Raw genomic sequence first — 17,877 nt, 5'->3', positions numbered from 1 at the left:
TGGCTGTTGAGAGAACTGCACTGTTCATGCTTTAAAATGTGTTGTATGCTTGCAGATGACCTGGTTATGAGAAACTGGTTTCCTTCCTCACTTTCTTTTGGACTTAGTAGCAAGTCAGTAGGAATCCAATTCCTTCTGAAGCAGAGTGATTCCTTTAAGCATTCTTAAGCAATGCTCACTAACTCCTAGTAATGATGCCATTCAAGTTTTAGATTTTTCTCATTCTTAAGGCAGATCTGAAAATACAGTTAGATTTTATAAGGTATACTCCACGTCCTAGAGAAGTCCAGAAATAGCCCTGTGGAAGGAGAGAGAACATCATCCGCACAGAAATGCAGGTTCTGGACATTCAGTTGAGGGCAAAATTATTGCCACTGCTTCTTTTTTATATTAAATCTCCTTCTCTCTGGATGATCAAAGATAGGGACAGATGATTCTTAACTTTTGACGATTTGGAGGGAAACACACAAACTTATTTTTATAAATTTCAGTGGTTTCAGGACTCTGAGATCTCTGGAATCTAAGTTAAAGTAAAAATAAATAATTGTAAAATATAATTATATTTTATTTGCTATGATTTAAATTGGTTTTGCTTCTAAGTGGGAAGAAGCACAGGGACATCAACATCTTTATTTTATAGAGAAGGACAGGAAAGGCCCTAAAACTTGGCCATATCACATAGTGTGACTGAGGCATATCCTTGCCTGTATAAAAGTGGAAGAAAGCTGTTTTCCAGTTCATGTTATATAACTAGAAAATATATCATGCTGGTGCAGTGTTTCACAAGCAAACATAAGGACTTAAAATGAAAATATTAGCAATTCCATGTCTAGCCCTCTCTTTAAGAAATGTTTCTGATTTCCCTAAGAAATAGTCAAACTGCCTGTTGGGGTTAAATGCCTCCTGTGGGCACCATCTACCTCCTGTGTGTTCCTTGCTAAGAACACACACTGTTCCACAGTGTCTGCATGTGTCGTGAAGCCAGTCAGCTCAGGGGACATCAGTGTTCCTTCTCATCGTAGCTGATTAACTGAAATAGCTCCTCTCCCTCATTCATGGGCTAATATCAGGTTTGGACTGGCTACAGCTGTAGTTCATTATCTGTCCAATTTTCAATTTTCTCTCACAAAATTCTCCTGAAGGAGATGGCTTTCTCCTTACTAGAATCCAAGTTTTTCTCAAAAAAATAGTTAAAAAGAATCTTAGGAAGAATACATGATAATTTAAGGTCAGCCCAAAGTCCATCCCATTAAATCTGTATTAAGGGTTCAAGGATCATTAACTTAAAGTCCTAGAGAAATTAATTGTTAACCCTTCACCTACCATGACACTTAGTTTCCATTAGCAACACATACACATCAGGTGAAGCTAATTACCCCATACTGTGAGTCAGAAACTTGTACTAAATCCCAGTTCTAATCTACCAGTGGTAGAAACCTGGGCAGATTATTTACTCCTAATGACCTTCAGTTTCCCCTCATTTAAAATGCTAAAAATAATACTTATTCTTGTAAAATGATTAAATAAGACTATATTTATTGTAAGTTGTTTCAAAAAAGGTAAAAAAAGTATCATATATCATTTCTGATTGCATGGATTACATAGAGGCCTGCCATTAGATGAGCTGATTTTAGGGTCACATCAACAGTGACACACACTGAAACTGTTGATTCAAGTGTGATTTTTAACCGTCAAAGAAGAAAGAAAAGTCTGGGAGTTTGACATAAGTGATTATCTGTCCCACCAAGATTTCCCCCTCCATGAAATACAACAGGACACATGGATGGGCGATTGTAATGGAATAGTCAATCCCATCTAAATGGTTATTTAAGACACTATTTATAGCCAACCACCCTCAGTCAAACTTAAACAAGAAAACTTGCCCGAGTTGCCCCAGCATAGAAGTCAGACTCTCTTGTACTGATGAAGCTCAGCTTCTAATGCGGTATGAACTACAAGAGGATGCTAAGGTCTTCTGCACAGACTTCTCAGCTCATGCTCTGAGTCATAAGACTCTTCCCTCCAGTGTCAAGGCACTCAATGAGAGGCTTTATTCAAGACTACATACAACCCTGACTCATCAACTGAGTGTACAGGGATGATTGTGACCAATCGTTTTTCTGGGGTCCTTACCTATGTTATTATTATTACTATTATTATTATTACCTCGATTTATGAATGAGGCATTCAGGTACAGAGAGGTTAAGAAACTTTCCCAGAGTAGGTTGAACTTCAGGCCATCTGGTTCAGAGTCTAAGATCTTAACCACTATCAGCTCTTTTTTAACAAATGTTAAGATAAGTTGAATCAGGGCCTAAATAACATTAATCTTTAGCATCCTGGGTTGACATTTTCTATGAATACAAAATTAAGCAATTACTAAGTAACTAACCATGTGATTATTTTAAAAGAAACTTGTTGTAGAAGGAAAGTCACACAACTTTTAAGTAACTCTTAGAAAATAGGTTAAAGTACTGAGGAAAAGAGCAAAAAGAAAGGAATAATAAGAGAAGGAAAAGTCTTATTGTCTAATAAAATTGAGATTAAAATCTTTACCCGTGAAGTGGAATTTCACTGATTCTGGGAGACCTGAAAAGAGTGAGAGGAAATCCTTATATAATATATTTTGGAATCATGGATACATGGAAAAGGCACAAAATATATGACAGAAATTAGGAAGGTAAAAATTGTTTTAACCTAGATGATTCTGACTTGAGGAACCATCAGTAGGTCATTCGCTAATGTTATGTCAAATTTAATGATGCCAACATTAATGTTAAGTAGCAAAAAGAACCACATAGTGGAATAATTCTATATCACAGCAGTTAGAGTGATTTATAATACATTCATTCAGATCCAATTTTATCAGTACATAAAATCCTACAAATTGGCAAATGTGGGTGATGTCGTATATCACTGACAGCGCTCTCAGGTGGGTCAATTCCATTGTAGAATTGAGTGATGCTTGGGACATTGATTTACACACTGTAACTGTGAGAGAGATTTATCTTGTGGCATTTATCCCATAGATTATACAAGACAGGACTCTGCTCTCCCAAAGAGACTCTAGCTACTAAGGCAAGTATAACAGATTTGGAAATTACTTCAACCATGGCTGGCATGTTTTCTTTTCCTCTAATCCCAGGATATCTTGAGTTTCTTATAAAGTAGTTCTTGTAAAGTGGGGGCTAGAGAACCATGAAAATTTTCATGGGCTATTAGTTACCCAGTTACTAAACATCAGGGTTACTCCTCAGAGAAAGGGCCTCTCCATGCCCTTAGAGATTTTCAATCTAATTAAGGAGTTAACATTTTCTAGACAATTGAACTTATATTAAATAGTGGCAAATATCACTTCATATGTTTACCATAATCAAAAAAGAAACTCTAGGATTATTTAATCCATGTTCAACTTACCGTAGAAATCACCAGCTGTTCTATTTGAATAAATCTACTATATAAAAGTAATAGCCTATATTCAGCATTTTATGTGGTGCATATATTTTAGAAATAAAGAAACAAGCTCCAAAAGTTTTCAAGTCATTCCAAGTCATAGCAATATTTAGGGGTAGGGACTTGCAACTTTGCAGTCAGCAGCTTTGATTACTGGGTCAAGGGAAGAGACACTGTGATAAGACTAAAGGCTGTCATGGTTTAGCAGAAAGGCATGTGCTAGCTTTAATGAAAAATTCAATTGTTTTTCCACTCAATGTTTAAAAATATGTCTTCTATCAATTCCTGGTATTAATCGCAGAAGGTCACCTGCATTCTCCACCCCTGCTTGTGAAGCCTTCACTGAGGTACTGCAGGACCCTCCTACCTGGATTTCCCTTACTCACATCCCTATTTATTTTGGCTTCCTTGTCAAGGGCATTTACATCACTATAGACAAAAAGTTCCTTATAAAAGCCATCCCCTGTATCATCAACCTCCACTGCATCCTCTAAGTCTTGGAATTAAGATTCTAGTTCTTATAGGCTTCCAGGACCTATAAGGTCTGGCCCATTTCCTCCACCAAGCTCATCTCTGCACACTCACTCACCATATTACAGGATCATTGACTCTTAAATCCTATCATGTTCTCTCCTTCCCAGGGCTTCTACACACAGGGCACATGCCCTTCTTTTAGGAATGCTTCCCCCATCACCTCTATGCACACACAGCCTTGGTAGCATCTATCCATCCTTCCACTGTCAATATCTTCCTCGAACAGCCTCCGTGGAGCCCGCTAACTAGGTCAAGTCTTGCAATGTTTAATTCTATTGTGGAACATTATTCCTCCTTTTCTGAGCTCTTGTCTCAGTCTGCAATTAATCATTCATTACTGGGATTATTTATCCAATTGTCTCCATACCTAAATCTCCAAGCAGTCCAAGAACAGATCCATACCTCTCTTTGCTTACCACTGTATCTCCAAGGTCTCATTTAGTGATCAGCACTCAAGAGCCACAAAATAAAAGCTTACTGAAAGTAAGCCTACATGTGTGAATTAATGGGAAAAAGAAAAGGTGGAATGGAGGAGACAAAGGCACATAGTGGCTGACAGGTCACAAAGTATCTTCAACAGCTATAAAGTAGTGTCACACCAAACTGTCCAGAGGACTGTGGGAAGAGTTGGAGCGATTCAGTCATAAAGATCCACAGAGAGCAGTGTAGGTGCCTCAAGGCAGAGGAGAGAGAGAGCATTACCAGCAAAGGAGAAGGCCATGATCTCCTGGAGGTGGGGAGCTGCAGAGGGAGGGCGGTACATGATTTTCCCTTGGTTAATATCTTCCTGTGTGAAATACCGGATGGGTGAGTGAGGCTGGTCCCTGTGCTCAATGATACCTGGGGAGAAAGAAATGGGCATGAGCACCACCAGTAACTCTCAAGGCTGACGAGCTGGCCAGAGCCACAAAGCCAGCTTTGCTCATTGGTAGGAGTCTTTTATCCTTCAGGTCCAATTACTCTCTCTGGTTGTTCTTGGTGTACTATTCTCTTGTAATTGAAGAAAAGGGCAAATCTAAAACCCAAAGTAGGACTCATGGAACTTAAAACATAGTAAGAGGCAAACTACTGCCCCTCATGAGCTCGGACCACGTAATTTTCCTTAAGTCACAGAAAGGGTACCATAACTATGAGACCCTCCCAGCTGAGTTTCATTCAAAGGTCAAGGTTGCTAAGAGGCCAACCTAGAATGATTTTCTGATGAGGCTGTAAAGAGATTTTCCTTCGTCTTCCCTCCTCTCTTTAGAAAATGCTTTAGTCTCTGCGATGATCTTTGGCAACAGAAACATGAATCTCGATTATTCTAAGAACTGGATTTGCAGCATTCACTTGGCCTATGCTCAGTGCTTTAGGGGCTGCAGGTTTGACTGTTCATAAATTTTGCAGGTACAGAGCTAATGCTTTCATCATATTTCATATCTTATTCTTTAAAAGGAAGGCACATGTGAGGCTGGGGGTTGAACTTTCTGTGGGGCTGAGACCAATGGCCATTCTGAAGAAGATGGCCCAGCTTCTGGTCTGACACTGTAGGGAGAATTTCTATGATAACTTAGCAGATTAAGAAAAAAGGGCAGGGTGACTTTTAGACTTTAAATGGCTTTGGACTTTATCAAAAGGTAATGGAGTTTAATTTTCAGACTTTTACTTTTCGTTGGGAACTTGGTAATGGGAGAGGCTTCCTTCAGGGACCGTGGTTGGTGTCGGGAGAACAGTGTCAGAGAAGGAGCAGAACTGTCATAGAAGCTGGTCTCCTTCCTGGGAGGGACAGCACACCTCTGTTGGACACAAGCTCATTATGTGAGCTCAATGTTAAGAAATCTGAGTGCTGGGGACTGATGGAAGGGGCCCACCTCTCCTCTGACTCCAGTTCTGCATTCCTGTGTTCCCTATGAAAGGAGGAGCCTTTGGGCTCTGGCAGACTTCTTTGCCCTTAGCACCTGCTCATTTTGGTCTGCTTGCCCCCTCAGGGCAGGCTTGGTCCCTACAGACAATGCCTATGTGCGCCGGGTTCTATCAGGTCGTGGCAGAGAGTGCTCAATCCGGTGGCACCACGTACTCAAATCAGCTCTGTCCGAGCCAAAGCCAACACATTATTCTTTTTCTTTCTCTCTTAGTTCTAAACTAGAGGACAGGTGCATGGGATATAAATAACTCTTATTCCTAAAACCCCCATCAGTATCTCCATGTACCCAAGCAGCAAAAGCTACAGAATTTTTAAGATTTGTCCACAAATGGTAGGCGATAGCATTTCCCAAAAGATCATTTAGTGCACATCTTACCATGATTTGGATGCAGAGGTCGAGTGATATTGTATATAATCTTTCTACTGGGCCTCCCCGAGTTCACAAAGGACAGGGCAAGAGGCTGAATGACAGTCAGGCCATCTTCCCGAGCCTGAAAAACGTTCAGAAAGGGAGAAGGAAAAATGGTGTGATGAAAACAAAACCAAACCCCCAAAACCTTTTTAAGAAAATAAAAGCAAATTCTCTCTGGGCTTTTAAATCAGTCACACTGAGTAGAGTTTTCTCCAGAAGTCCAAAAGGATCTGGTGTCTTGCACTACAGATTTGTCCCAATCTCAGGAAGCTCTCAGGGTTACAGAGACCTTTGTAGATTATCTAGCTCTTCTCTCCTCTGCCCCTGACCTCAGGTTTATGTCAGTATATGCTGTGGGGGGGTCCCAATATGGTTATTTTTCCCCAAGTAGAGCTTGCATGGGAACACATTGGGTCTAAAAGAGGCTCCACAGATGGCTATTCTACTGTTTCCAGCTGGCTTCTACATCTTTGCTCTTTTAACTTAATGGGCTAAGGTTGAATCTGGCAAGAAGTTCTGATGACCCAACTGGGAGGTTTAAGTTTTGGCCCCAGGAGGTTCTTCAGAGCATTACCCCAAACCTCAGTTTTGTGAATTTGTAATGCTTTCTGTTTTCAAAGGGCTAAAGATGAATAGGGCCTCAAACACCAAAAGAGGCTCACTATTTGCATTCAGAGCTATTTGTTTATTAAAGCTTATAATAATAGCCAACATTTCTCTTTGTGTTCATTCTACTATGCAAAAGAACTAGATATTGCTTTTCTCCTCTAGCTTTCAGGACTCAATGAGCAGGTCAAGCAATATTAATCGGAGGGCCCCATGTATGTGTATTACTTTCACTATCCTGTGCACATCCATGACCCACCAACAGGAGGCAACACTCAAAAAAACAAGGAAAGATTCAGACTCCCACAAGTAGGCAATGACTGGGGACAGTGGCAGCAAAATCAGTATAGAGAATAAAAGGGAAAACTAGTCTGAGCATGGACCTTTAACCGAGTCATGCATGCTGTCTTAGAACATAATATCCTGCTTGTTGCAGGCTCTTCCTAACTGACCCTAGAGGTAGGCTGGGGTGTGACATGCTCTTCTGCTCTTTGAAGCTCTGCTTCTTCCAGAAGGAATTTCCCCATTTAGAAAAAGATTAAGTGGGGCTCAGTAATGCTCCTAGAGGAGGGTGTGGTGCTCTTCTTTTAACCATAAAAAGATTGAAGGTTGCAGTTGCTTTGTAATTGTCCCCAAGGCATACTTGTCCCAGGGAGAGGCGGCATCTGCAGGTTAAGACAATCCCCCCATAAGTAAAGAGTCATATTTCAGGTCCTTGCTCAGGTCTGGAATGTAATGAGTAAGGAAAATTAGAATTGCAAACAGCAGCTGGTCTCTCAACCTAAAATAAAACAAGTAAGGACAACAAATTTAAAAATATATGCTCTATATAAGGTGTTTACAGCCCATTCATGTGTGCAGACACATGTGGGCATGAATACTAGGAAAAAAGGAAAGGCTTGGCACACTGTTCAGTTCTGTTTGCAAAACTGCAATCTCAAAACCATTGTAATAACCTAAAATTCTCAGAGTACCATGGGATACTTTTGAAAATCTAGATGTCCCTAAAACAATAAAGTGGTAAGAAGAGAGAATTATCAGAGATATAGGTCTATGGAAAAGGGAAATAAGTTCCAGCCAAGACAACAGATATTCTATTTTAGAATTTATACATTTTTCTCTACTAATAGAAATAGACATTGGGTAGAAAAAGTGAGGACTTGATTCTGTGAAGAAAGCAATATTGAGGTTGAGACATATAAAAATATGATCAATTTTAATACTGGCTATTTAAAATGTTCAATATTTATCAATTAAACATAGTAAGAAATGAGAGATTAAATTTCACGGAAATCGTTACGGAAGACATTTTTTATGACATATCTGTCAACCAAAGAAAATTGCAAGAATAATGGTTTTCATAATACCCATATATCTCTGAATATATCCAGAATCCAAATCTTTCTTCCTACCTTCACTGCTACCACCCTGCTCAGAGCCAGCTTCTCCCCTGGATCATATGGCCTCCTGACTGTCCTTTCATCTCCCCAACAGTCTATTTCAGCACAGCAGCCAGTGTGATCCCTTTACAAAGGACACTGGATCTGGGTTCAACACCCTGCAGGGGCTTTGCAATCAGAACAAAAGTCAAGTTCTTACAGTGGTCTGGTGAGGCCCTGGGATCTGTGTCCCCTGCACATCTGTGAATTCACATCAATTATTTTCACTTTCACTCACTATGCTTCAGAATAAGGAGACCCCAAACTGAAGTTGTCACGTCCACCCATATCCCTAATCTTAATAAATGGCACTTTGGTATTAATGTTTGATGGAGATCAGTTGGGGTTGATTTGTGAGGATTCAATAGGAGTAGCAGAAACAAGAGTCTTCCCATATACAATTTGCTACTGTGCCTCTAAACCTTTCTTTATCTCTCTCTTAATTTTTTCTACCATTGTAACTTTTTTTTTTTTTTTTTTTTTTTGGTACTGGGGATTGAACCCAGGAGTATTTAACCACTGAGCCACATCCCCATATTTTTTCCGTATTTTATTTAGAGACAGGGTCTCACCAAGTTGCTAAGTGCCTTGCTAAATTGCTGAGACTAGCTTTGAACTCACAATCCTCCAGCATTAGCCTCCCAAGCTGCTGGGATTACAGGCATGTGCCACAGCTCCCAGCTCCACTGTAACCATTTTTAAGTGTTCAGTACAGCAGTGCTAACTATGTGCATATTATATAATAGATCACTAGAAATTGTTCTTCTTGTAAAAGAAAAATATAGCCACTGAGAAACCTTCCTTTTCTCCCTATCCCACTCCCCTCTCACCCCTGGCAATCACCATTCTACTTTCTTTCTCTGAGAGATTGACTACTTCTATAGACCTCATGCCAGTGTAACCAGATGTTATCTGTCTTTTTTGCGACTGGCTTATTGCATTGGCCTAATGTCAAGATTCATTCATGTTGTAGCATATAACAGGATTTCCTCCTTTTTAAGGCTGAATAATATTCCAGGTATGAGCATATGTGTATAATAAAGATATACACACATATGTATCACCTTTATATGTCATGTATAGACAACATTTATATATCATATTTTCTTTGTCCATTTATCTGGCTTCCACCTCTTCGATATTGTGAATAATGCTACCATGAACATGGGAATATAAGTATCTCTTCAATATCTCCCTAAACTTGAACTCATATTGCCACTGCATGGGGTTCAAACCACTAACCTCTCTTGTTCTAGGTGAATGCAATAGTCTACTGGTTGTCTGTATATCCCCCATCCAGAATGTTCTCTACTCTGTAGCCAGAATGAGCTTCCAGAACCAATCATTAAAAATCTGGTCATGGCACTTTTCTGCTATAAATCCTTCAACACAACAGTCTTTGGGGACAAAAATGGAAATTTCATCATAAGGTTCTCCATGATCTGACTGTTATTTCATGCTGCTTTTACACTTAGGGATTTATGTGCCAGCCCACCGAACCACCTATCATTCTTCAAATATGTCATGTTCTCCTGTGTCTCCAGTTTTTTTCATCCGCTGCTCCTATTGCCTGGGTGAATTTCCCCTTTTTTACTCTCCATCTGAGGTTATTTACAGGTGGAGATTTGAGCAGCAAACAGCATCCCCTGGGGACCTGTAAAGAAATGCAGATTCTTCACTCTATGTCAGACCTGCTGAGTTAGAAATCCTAGGGTGGGTTCTTTTTTAGGTGGGGGGGATACTGGGGACTGAGCTCAGTGGTACTCTATCACTGAGCCACATCCCCAGTCCTTGTTTTGTATTTTATTTAGAGACCGGGTCTCACCAAGTTGCTTAGGACATTGCTTTTGCTGAAGCTGGCTTTGAACTCTCAATCCTCCTGCCTCAGCCTCCCACACTGCTGGTATTACAGGCATTAGTTTGAGATCTCGAGAACCCTGATCTTGAGATAATTTCCACTTAGCCAACTCAGTCCTCTCCTAGAGGAAGCTTCTGTGATGCTCTCCCGTGCTCTTATGCACTAGGTGCCCTCCCATTGGCTTCCATGTCATTGCATTTATCACTGTAGTATCACTGCTTATTTAGTTGTCTCCTCATTGACTCAAAGTTCCTGAAAAATAGAGGCTCCATTTTAAGGTCATTGAATCTCTATGTCTTCCACATCTCTTGGCATAAACCAGGAGATCAAATGTGTTTATGAATGAATGCCTGGATGAATCCATGTGGAGGTAGACTCCTATTTTTATGTGTGTGTGTGTGTGTGTGCGTGTGCACGTGTGTATGCACATGCACGCTTATACTATATATCTACCACATAAATTCATAATGTAGTTAGCAAATATGTGCAGTACCTATGTGTTTAGATGAGTCTAAACTACTGAACTGAGAATGTGTTTTTTGTTACAGATTACAAGCATGTCTTACAGCAATAGCCCTAATTAATAGCAAATAAATATACACTCTGTATATTGTAAGTAACAAAATAGCAAGCTAATCAAATTTTATGGTAAACTAACTTTTGACATATCCTCTGTTTCAGATGGATGGACCTAATTTGCAACATGAAACCTGAGACCCTAAAGGTTAAATCAACTTGACAAGTCTCTTCAGAGGTGCTCAGCAGCAGAGCGGAACGGCACCATCTTCATGGCTCCTGGCCTGTTTTTCCTATCTATGCTCAAAATAACACTGCGTTAGCATTTGGCAAGAAATGTGTATGCACAGTTTTCTTTACAGTTTGAAGAAAATTCTGATCCAAGTTCCTCCAGTCAGAATGATGAATTATAGACTTGATAGTGCTGCTGAATTATGATTTCTTTAAATTACGGTTTATGGTGGAAATGCCGATACCAGCTACTCATTAAAAACTTTCTATTTTCCCCTTTATGTCTCTGTCATGCCCTAGACCCATAATTTCTGAAACTATCACTACTCTCTTTGTTGTGGCTCAAGGCTGATACACTACTTTGGAGTGTAATTATGTGGGCACTAACTAAAACTTGGATTCATAGTCGCTGATTTACAAGGGCTTGCATGCTTGTGGCTGTCTGGAAGAGTGGTTCTGGCATCCCACTTACCCTAGACACAGGGTTACAGTAGAGTTTACAGTAGAGTTGCTAATCGTCTGAACTGAGCTTCATGGGACAATGTAGCTGACACCTTCCTTCAGATCTTTCTATGCATCACGTTCCTCTCACACAGCACACGGGCCATTCTGTGATCTGGTGCAGTTACCTCCACATTTCCACTATTCTTCTTTTCTGCCTTCCTCATTTCTTCAGTCTCATGGGACTATTTGCAATTTTTCCACAGTCATATCCTTTCTCACTGTGTCTTTCATGTCCTCTTAATATCTGTGATAGTGCCCTTTGACATCACCTCTCCATTCTGCAACCTGTCCCCAAGTTTTCTCTTGGGTAATGAATTGCTACTTATCTCTCTGGATGCAGCACTGACACCACCTTCTCTAGGATGTTTTACAATGCAAGGATAACTTTTCATAGAGCTTTTGAAAAATAACAGTTTCTCCAGCTAGGTGGTGCTATAACTGGTTGAATAATTATATTCAAATGGTGTTAATGACATGTAGATAAGCCTGAAATTTCTTCTAAGCACTCCAGGAGAGATCCTGTAACTGTCTGGGATGCTAGAGAAAGGACATTGGCAATGGATAGGAGGTCAAGATGAACTCCACATAATCTTCCTCTCATCCTGGGAATTTTAAGTTTCTTTTTCAAGTCAGTGAGAAATGTGTTTCCAGGGCTGCTATTGTTGGCTCTGGGGTCTGCGTTCTGGGCCAAGAATCTACCGCATTTAAAACCAGGACACTGTATCAAATCCCAGCAGCATACTACATGCCTCTTCCAAGTGTACACCATGAGTTCTCCCACCCAACTCACAGTCATATGGAGAGATGTTCCCAGAGAGAGCTTAGGTGCCTCAGGCGTGTGCGGTAAGATTGCAATGTTGAACACGCGGCTGTCCAGGTGGGCCTGGGCATCTGTGGCTCTGGACACCTGAAAAGCAAAGACATCCTGGTGAGCCTTTCATCTTCTGCTGGTCAGAGTATGCTTACATGGGTTTTGCTTCTCCCCCTTTAAACCATCTGTCTTTGCATCCTATACGTTCCTGCATTACACTTTTCATTCTGTTCTTCATATTTTATTGTTAATCATTTACTGATTATACAAAAGACACACAACCATTTTAGGCAATTCTGAAAATTGCAGGAAAGTATGAAAAAGAAATAAAAACTCATCTAGAATTTCACTACCTAGTTAGAGTGATTATTAATACATTGAGGTATTTCAGTTTAATTTTTTTACTGTGCAGACAAATCTCAATTTGTATGCAATTTTATATTCTAATTTTTTACTTAATAAAATACTGTGATATTTTGCTATATCCTTAAACATTCTTGAAAACATAATTCTGGATGGCTACGTAATGCATTATTATGATTATGTGACATATGATCTTTATTCCATTCCCTTCATCTTTATTCATAATAGATTCCTATACCTAGACTAGCAATGTCAAATCTCAGCCTCATTTTTACAGAACAAAATTATTAACATTTACAGTTAGGGTAGTAGTCACAGAATCAACTTTTTCTTGTTTCAAAACCACTGAAAAATTATGCTTTTCCTAGGCTGCTTCTTGCCCCCTTAAACTCTCCCTTGTCGCCACTGTTTATTCCACCTTTGTTTATCATAAGAACTGCTAAGCCCTTGGTGGCCACGTGTAGTTATATTAACTCCATATGACAGGAGTCAGGGTTGTGCAAATCCCAAGACAGAAGGCAACACAGCAGCTACAGCTCACAGAAGAAAACTCTTAGTCTTTATCTGGATCACATCACATGCCTGGGATCAAGTTTCAGAATATCTATGTGTCTTCAAGGAGATACCTCATATTGTTGTTATAAAATAATATTAATCTATAATTCACTGATCATCTAGTGTGAGCTCAGCATTGTATTAGTTGCTTTTTAAAGGTTGTCTTCTGGGCTGGGGTTGTAGCTCAGTGGTAGCATGCTTGCCTCACATGCACAAGGCTCCGGGTTCAATCCCCAGCACTGCACAAAAATAAAAAAATAAATAAATGCAATGTGTCAAATTTGCAAAGCCAATTAACCAATATTGGTTAGTTGGTTTTATATTAGTTGGTTTTATATCAGTTCCACTGACCAAGATGACTTACTTTGGAAGCTTTTGGAAATGAAGAAAGGGGAAAACGTGTTCTATCTCTTGAAGAAAAAGGAACAGCATGTGCAAGTAGTGAAATGTGGGCATATTACTGGCAAGTGAGTCGGTCTGGCTTCCCAGTAAAGTCACTGATAGTGAAATACATTGATATTTTTTTCAAAAACCAAATCCTCTGAGGAGGTGTCAATGTGATCCAAATATACCAAAACTAGGGCTATTTCCCACACCAAAAAATGACTAATTGTGCATGATGCTTTCCTCTCCCTTAGACTGTCTCTATTTTAAAATGCCACTTGTATTACATAAATCCTGTCTTTCATGCAAAGTAACAGATGGGATGCATTGATGGCTCATGACAGCACATCAACATTAAAATGGAATTAAATCTATGCAACTCATTATATTGCATTTCCTGCCTTAAAGAAAGAAAAACAAGGGAAGAAAAAATGAATCATCAGAACAGCATCTTTTTTAGTTTAAAATCCTTTAGGGACACTAAGATGATAAATGGGAAAAGTTGCTAACCATTTATTTTAGCACATGGCTATAGTGTCTGTATTTCAAATCAAAATATGAGGTAAGCCTATAAACCATTGAGACTTTAAAAACAAACCAAAACTTTTATGTCTAAGAGAACACAATCTCAGAGTTGTTTCATACTTGTAATAAAGGTGCTGTCAGTGTTTAAAATGCACTTTTTGGACTGCCTTCAGAGGAAGTTCACAAATCATTAAAAAAGCTGAGAGCATTACTTCATAATTACTATCCACTTTAATAAAAAAATAATTACCACTCTTTTTCTTGCCAGACCTGATTCTGATTGACTTTTGACTTTTTTTTTCTATATTTTCAAATCTATTTCCAAAAATGTATATTGTCATTATTGAGTATATTATCCAACACACTTTGAAAGTAATTTGAAATGGGAATTCTAAACAAATTCTGCACAAGAAGTGTCAAGGGAACAACTTTCTAAGTGATAATGTTCAGATGGATGTTTTAAATTCTCGTTGAGTTTTTTAAAAAATTGGATAATTTTTACTCTCATTTTAAAATTTTATTTCATTTTGCTTTATTGTTTTATTTTTATTTAATGATTTGCTTTATTTTGTTTTTGTACTTAGCAACCAACTTGTGAGAGCAATCAGATATCATTTTGAGCAGGTGCTTAGAGTCCCCTTCCAGGGAAACCTGCTACATTGATAATATTCTCTCTCCTGACCCTCAAGGAGGTAAAGGCAGGTCCCCAGATTCTAGTTTGCTGAGGTGACTTCTTTTGATTGAGGTCCTTGCCTCCATTCTGGCTCATTCTCTGATGACTGCAGTAGTCCCCAGGTGCTAACAATGAAAAGTTAACTAGGACAAAGGACCCACAGCATTTGCTCACTCAATGGACATTTAATGTGTTCAGTAGAATCTCATTTTAACGGTTTCCAGATTTATCTCAACCTACTCTTTGGAAAAGCACATCTTTTACACAATATAAATTAGTCAGGCAATGAAGATGTACACACCAGGTGTCAGAAGCAGAACGGAGGTAATTTTAACAAGGTGAGCGATTGTGGTTGGTTTATTCCCAACTGGATCCTAACAACAGAAAACCTCAGACTCGGAGGTGACACTGCTTTGGCTGATTATCATTAACATATGTATTTTCTCTGACACTGCCACATTCTTATCTGTATCCTGCTTAAACATTCTTGTTTTTATTCTTTTTTCCTTTGTATTTGCTTAATTTTTTTCATTTCCAAACTGTGCTAGCAGAGTTTTGCTGATTTTTATTGCTTTTTTTTAAACATCGGGTTTTGTACTGTTATAATTTCTAGCATTTCATAATTAATCGACCCCTCTGCTGGTCTCTATCAATTCCTTCTTTTTACTTTCCTTAGGTTTCTATTGTGGTTCTCTAGCTTCTTGAGTTAAATATTTAGTCCATTTGTTTTTGTGCTTTACTGCTCAATAGTAAGAGCTGCCATCAATTTTCTTTTGAGTATAATTTTGCCTACATCATTTAAGTTTTGATAACTGATTTCTTCCTCATCAATATTTCTTAATAGTTTACTGCTTTGATTTCCTTTAAGACCTAGTAATTATTTAGGAGATTATTTAAAATATTCCAAGGGGTTTAAATTTTTTTATTATCTTTTCATCATTAATTTCTAATATATTCATAGTAGAATATAGCCAGTATAATTATCCATTCATTAACTTACTCCAGGTCTCCTTACAATCAAGTATTTTATCAATTTTTATAAAGGGCAGTAACAAATCCTTACATAGTGCTTACTATTTGATAGGCAGTTTTCAAAAATGCTTTGTATGTATTAACTCAATTTTCTCAGTAATTCTATTTCACAAATGAGGAACCTGAGGCACAAGGATGTTGCTCAAGTAATTGTAAAGTGGTAAGTAAAGTGGCAAAACTCACACTCAAACCTACTGAGTTTGGCTATAAGTCCAGGATTTTAATAAGATGTTAAATGCTTCAAGAACATTTTAAAAAATAAGATTTTTCCCCATAAAGGATTTTTCTATTTTGAAGGATTTTTTTTTTTTTTTGAACACTTGGGCCATTATTTAACATAAACCTTTTTTTTTTTTTTTTTTGGAGTGGATGATTGCTTGTGAAGGCACCTATATATCTAAATAGACAGTTAAAAAAAATCTCTTAATGCTATTAGTTGCATTTTTTCTTCTTCCCAACATGATTTTCAGGCCATTGTAGAAAATTGGTCAAGTTTATAAATGAGGGTGAAGGCTTTCTGCAGAGTTCAGAAAAGCCAGGAAACAGAGGATACCTGGAAGTGGAAGGAGTCACTCTGGGTTGGGGCTCCCGAGTGCCTGTACCACACAATGCCTTCATTGATGTCCTGTTGGGTGAAGGTGCTGGTGGGGGTTGCTGTCCTCCCATCAGGCAGGTGCTGCCCTTGGTCTGCAGGACTGTCTGCAGGCATATTCACCAGAAGGACCACTTCCCCTAGGAAACCAGAGGACACACAATGAGGAGATCTGGGGAGAGTAAGTTAAGAGTTCTTATCCTCCTTCCCCATCCTTCTCTTTTATTTTTTTTTTAACTAAAAATAAATGATTGTTTTTATTTAAGATGAAGGAAAGGATGTTAATACAGAACTCAACAGATATTACTAAATTCATCTTTAGATATAGAATTCCCAGTCTTTCAGCTAAAGGAACCAAGGAAAATTTACATATAAAGTTGTATAAAGGAGGCCAAAATAGTAGTTAGTGTAGGCTGTAAACACTCAAACATCAGGCATGGGATGGATTCATTTCTATACACAACTTTCTGTGCAACAATTTTCTAACCAGGAAGTTGGTATAAAAACACAATAGAAAATTAGAAAACATTCAGTGAAAGATGCTCTTGGGAGAGTTCTGTTCAATGAAAATAAATAGCTAATACTAGAAAAAATATGGCAGGCACCAGACTCTATGTGGTGGCTCCACCACTTCCAACTGCATGAGCTTACTTATGCTCTGTAAGTCACTGTTCTTCATCGGTAAAATAAGGATAACACAGGTTGAGCATTTGTAATGTGAAAAATCTGTAAAATAACAATCCAAATCTGAAATGCTCCAAGATCCAAAACTTTTGGAGCATCACCATGATGGTACAGTGGAAAATTCCACACTGGATCTCATGTGATGGATCATAGTGAAAATGCAGCCACATTTTAAAAATACTGTATAAAATTACTTTTGAGATATGTGCATAAGGTGTATATGAAACAGATGAATTTCCATGTTTAAACATGGATCCCATGCCAGAGACATGTCATTATAGATATGCAAATATTCCAAAATTTGAAAAAAAAAATCTGAATTCGGAAATACTTGTGGCCTTGGCCTGTTGGACAAGGGATGTTCAACTTGCAGTAAACACTTCACAAATGCTCATCCTTACTGTAATTTCTATTTAATACTTCTAAATGATGTTATTATCACCTCCATGAATTAATTCATCAGATGAAGTTCTTTAGGTTCAGAGAAGTTCAGTGGACATCACACATTTGATAAGGTAATGAGTGAGGATTTAGATCTGAAGCTCATATTCTTGGTCATGAACCTCCGTTATCAATCAAAAGTATTTTGTTTATATGTATTAGTATTAATCTTGATAAATAACTGATCACGTTTTCTCCTCCTTCATTCTTTAAACTTTATTTGAACTGAAGCAAGAAAATATAACTCTAAACACTACCAAATCTGTTTTTACTGCTTATTATTCACCTGAAGCTACTGTTGTCTTAAAGTGAGATCACAAATACAGAGGTGTTATAGAAACAATTAAAATTTCACAAGAAG

At 38.4% G+C, this 17,877-nt stretch overlaps 1 protein-coding gene across 1 annotated transcript in view; it reads right to left on the bottom strand.

The window, feature by feature from the left end:
* Window positions 1–17,877, bottom strand: part of Fras1 (Fraser extracellular matrix complex subunit 1) — a 421,323-nt gene that overhangs the window by 98,868 nt on the left and 304,578 nt on the right. The window contains exons 31-35 of the mRNA XM_027939818.3: window positions 16,353–16,531; window positions 12,247–12,363; window positions 6,267–6,381; window positions 4,690–4,827; window positions 2,557–2,589 (exon numbers count right to left, since the gene is read on the bottom strand). Coding sequence (XP_027795619.3) covers window positions 2,557–2,589; window positions 4,690–4,827; window positions 6,267–6,381; window positions 12,247–12,363; window positions 16,353–16,531 — 582 coding nt within the window. The remainder of the gene's footprint in view (window positions 1–2,556; window positions 2,590–4,689; window positions 4,828–6,266; window positions 6,382–12,246; window positions 12,364–16,352; window positions 16,532–17,877) is intronic.

This window comes from Marmota flaviventris, chromosome 7 (genome assembly GCF_047511675.1).
Source record: "Marmota flaviventris isolate mMarFla1 chromosome 7, mMarFla1.hap1, whole genome shotgun sequence".
NCBI classification, from domain to species: domain Eukaryota; kingdom Metazoa; phylum Chordata; class Mammalia; order Rodentia; family Sciuridae; genus Marmota; species Marmota flaviventris.
The sequence above is the reverse complement of the archived record's forward strand: the minus strand, read 5'-3'. Positions and strand labels throughout refer to the sequence as shown.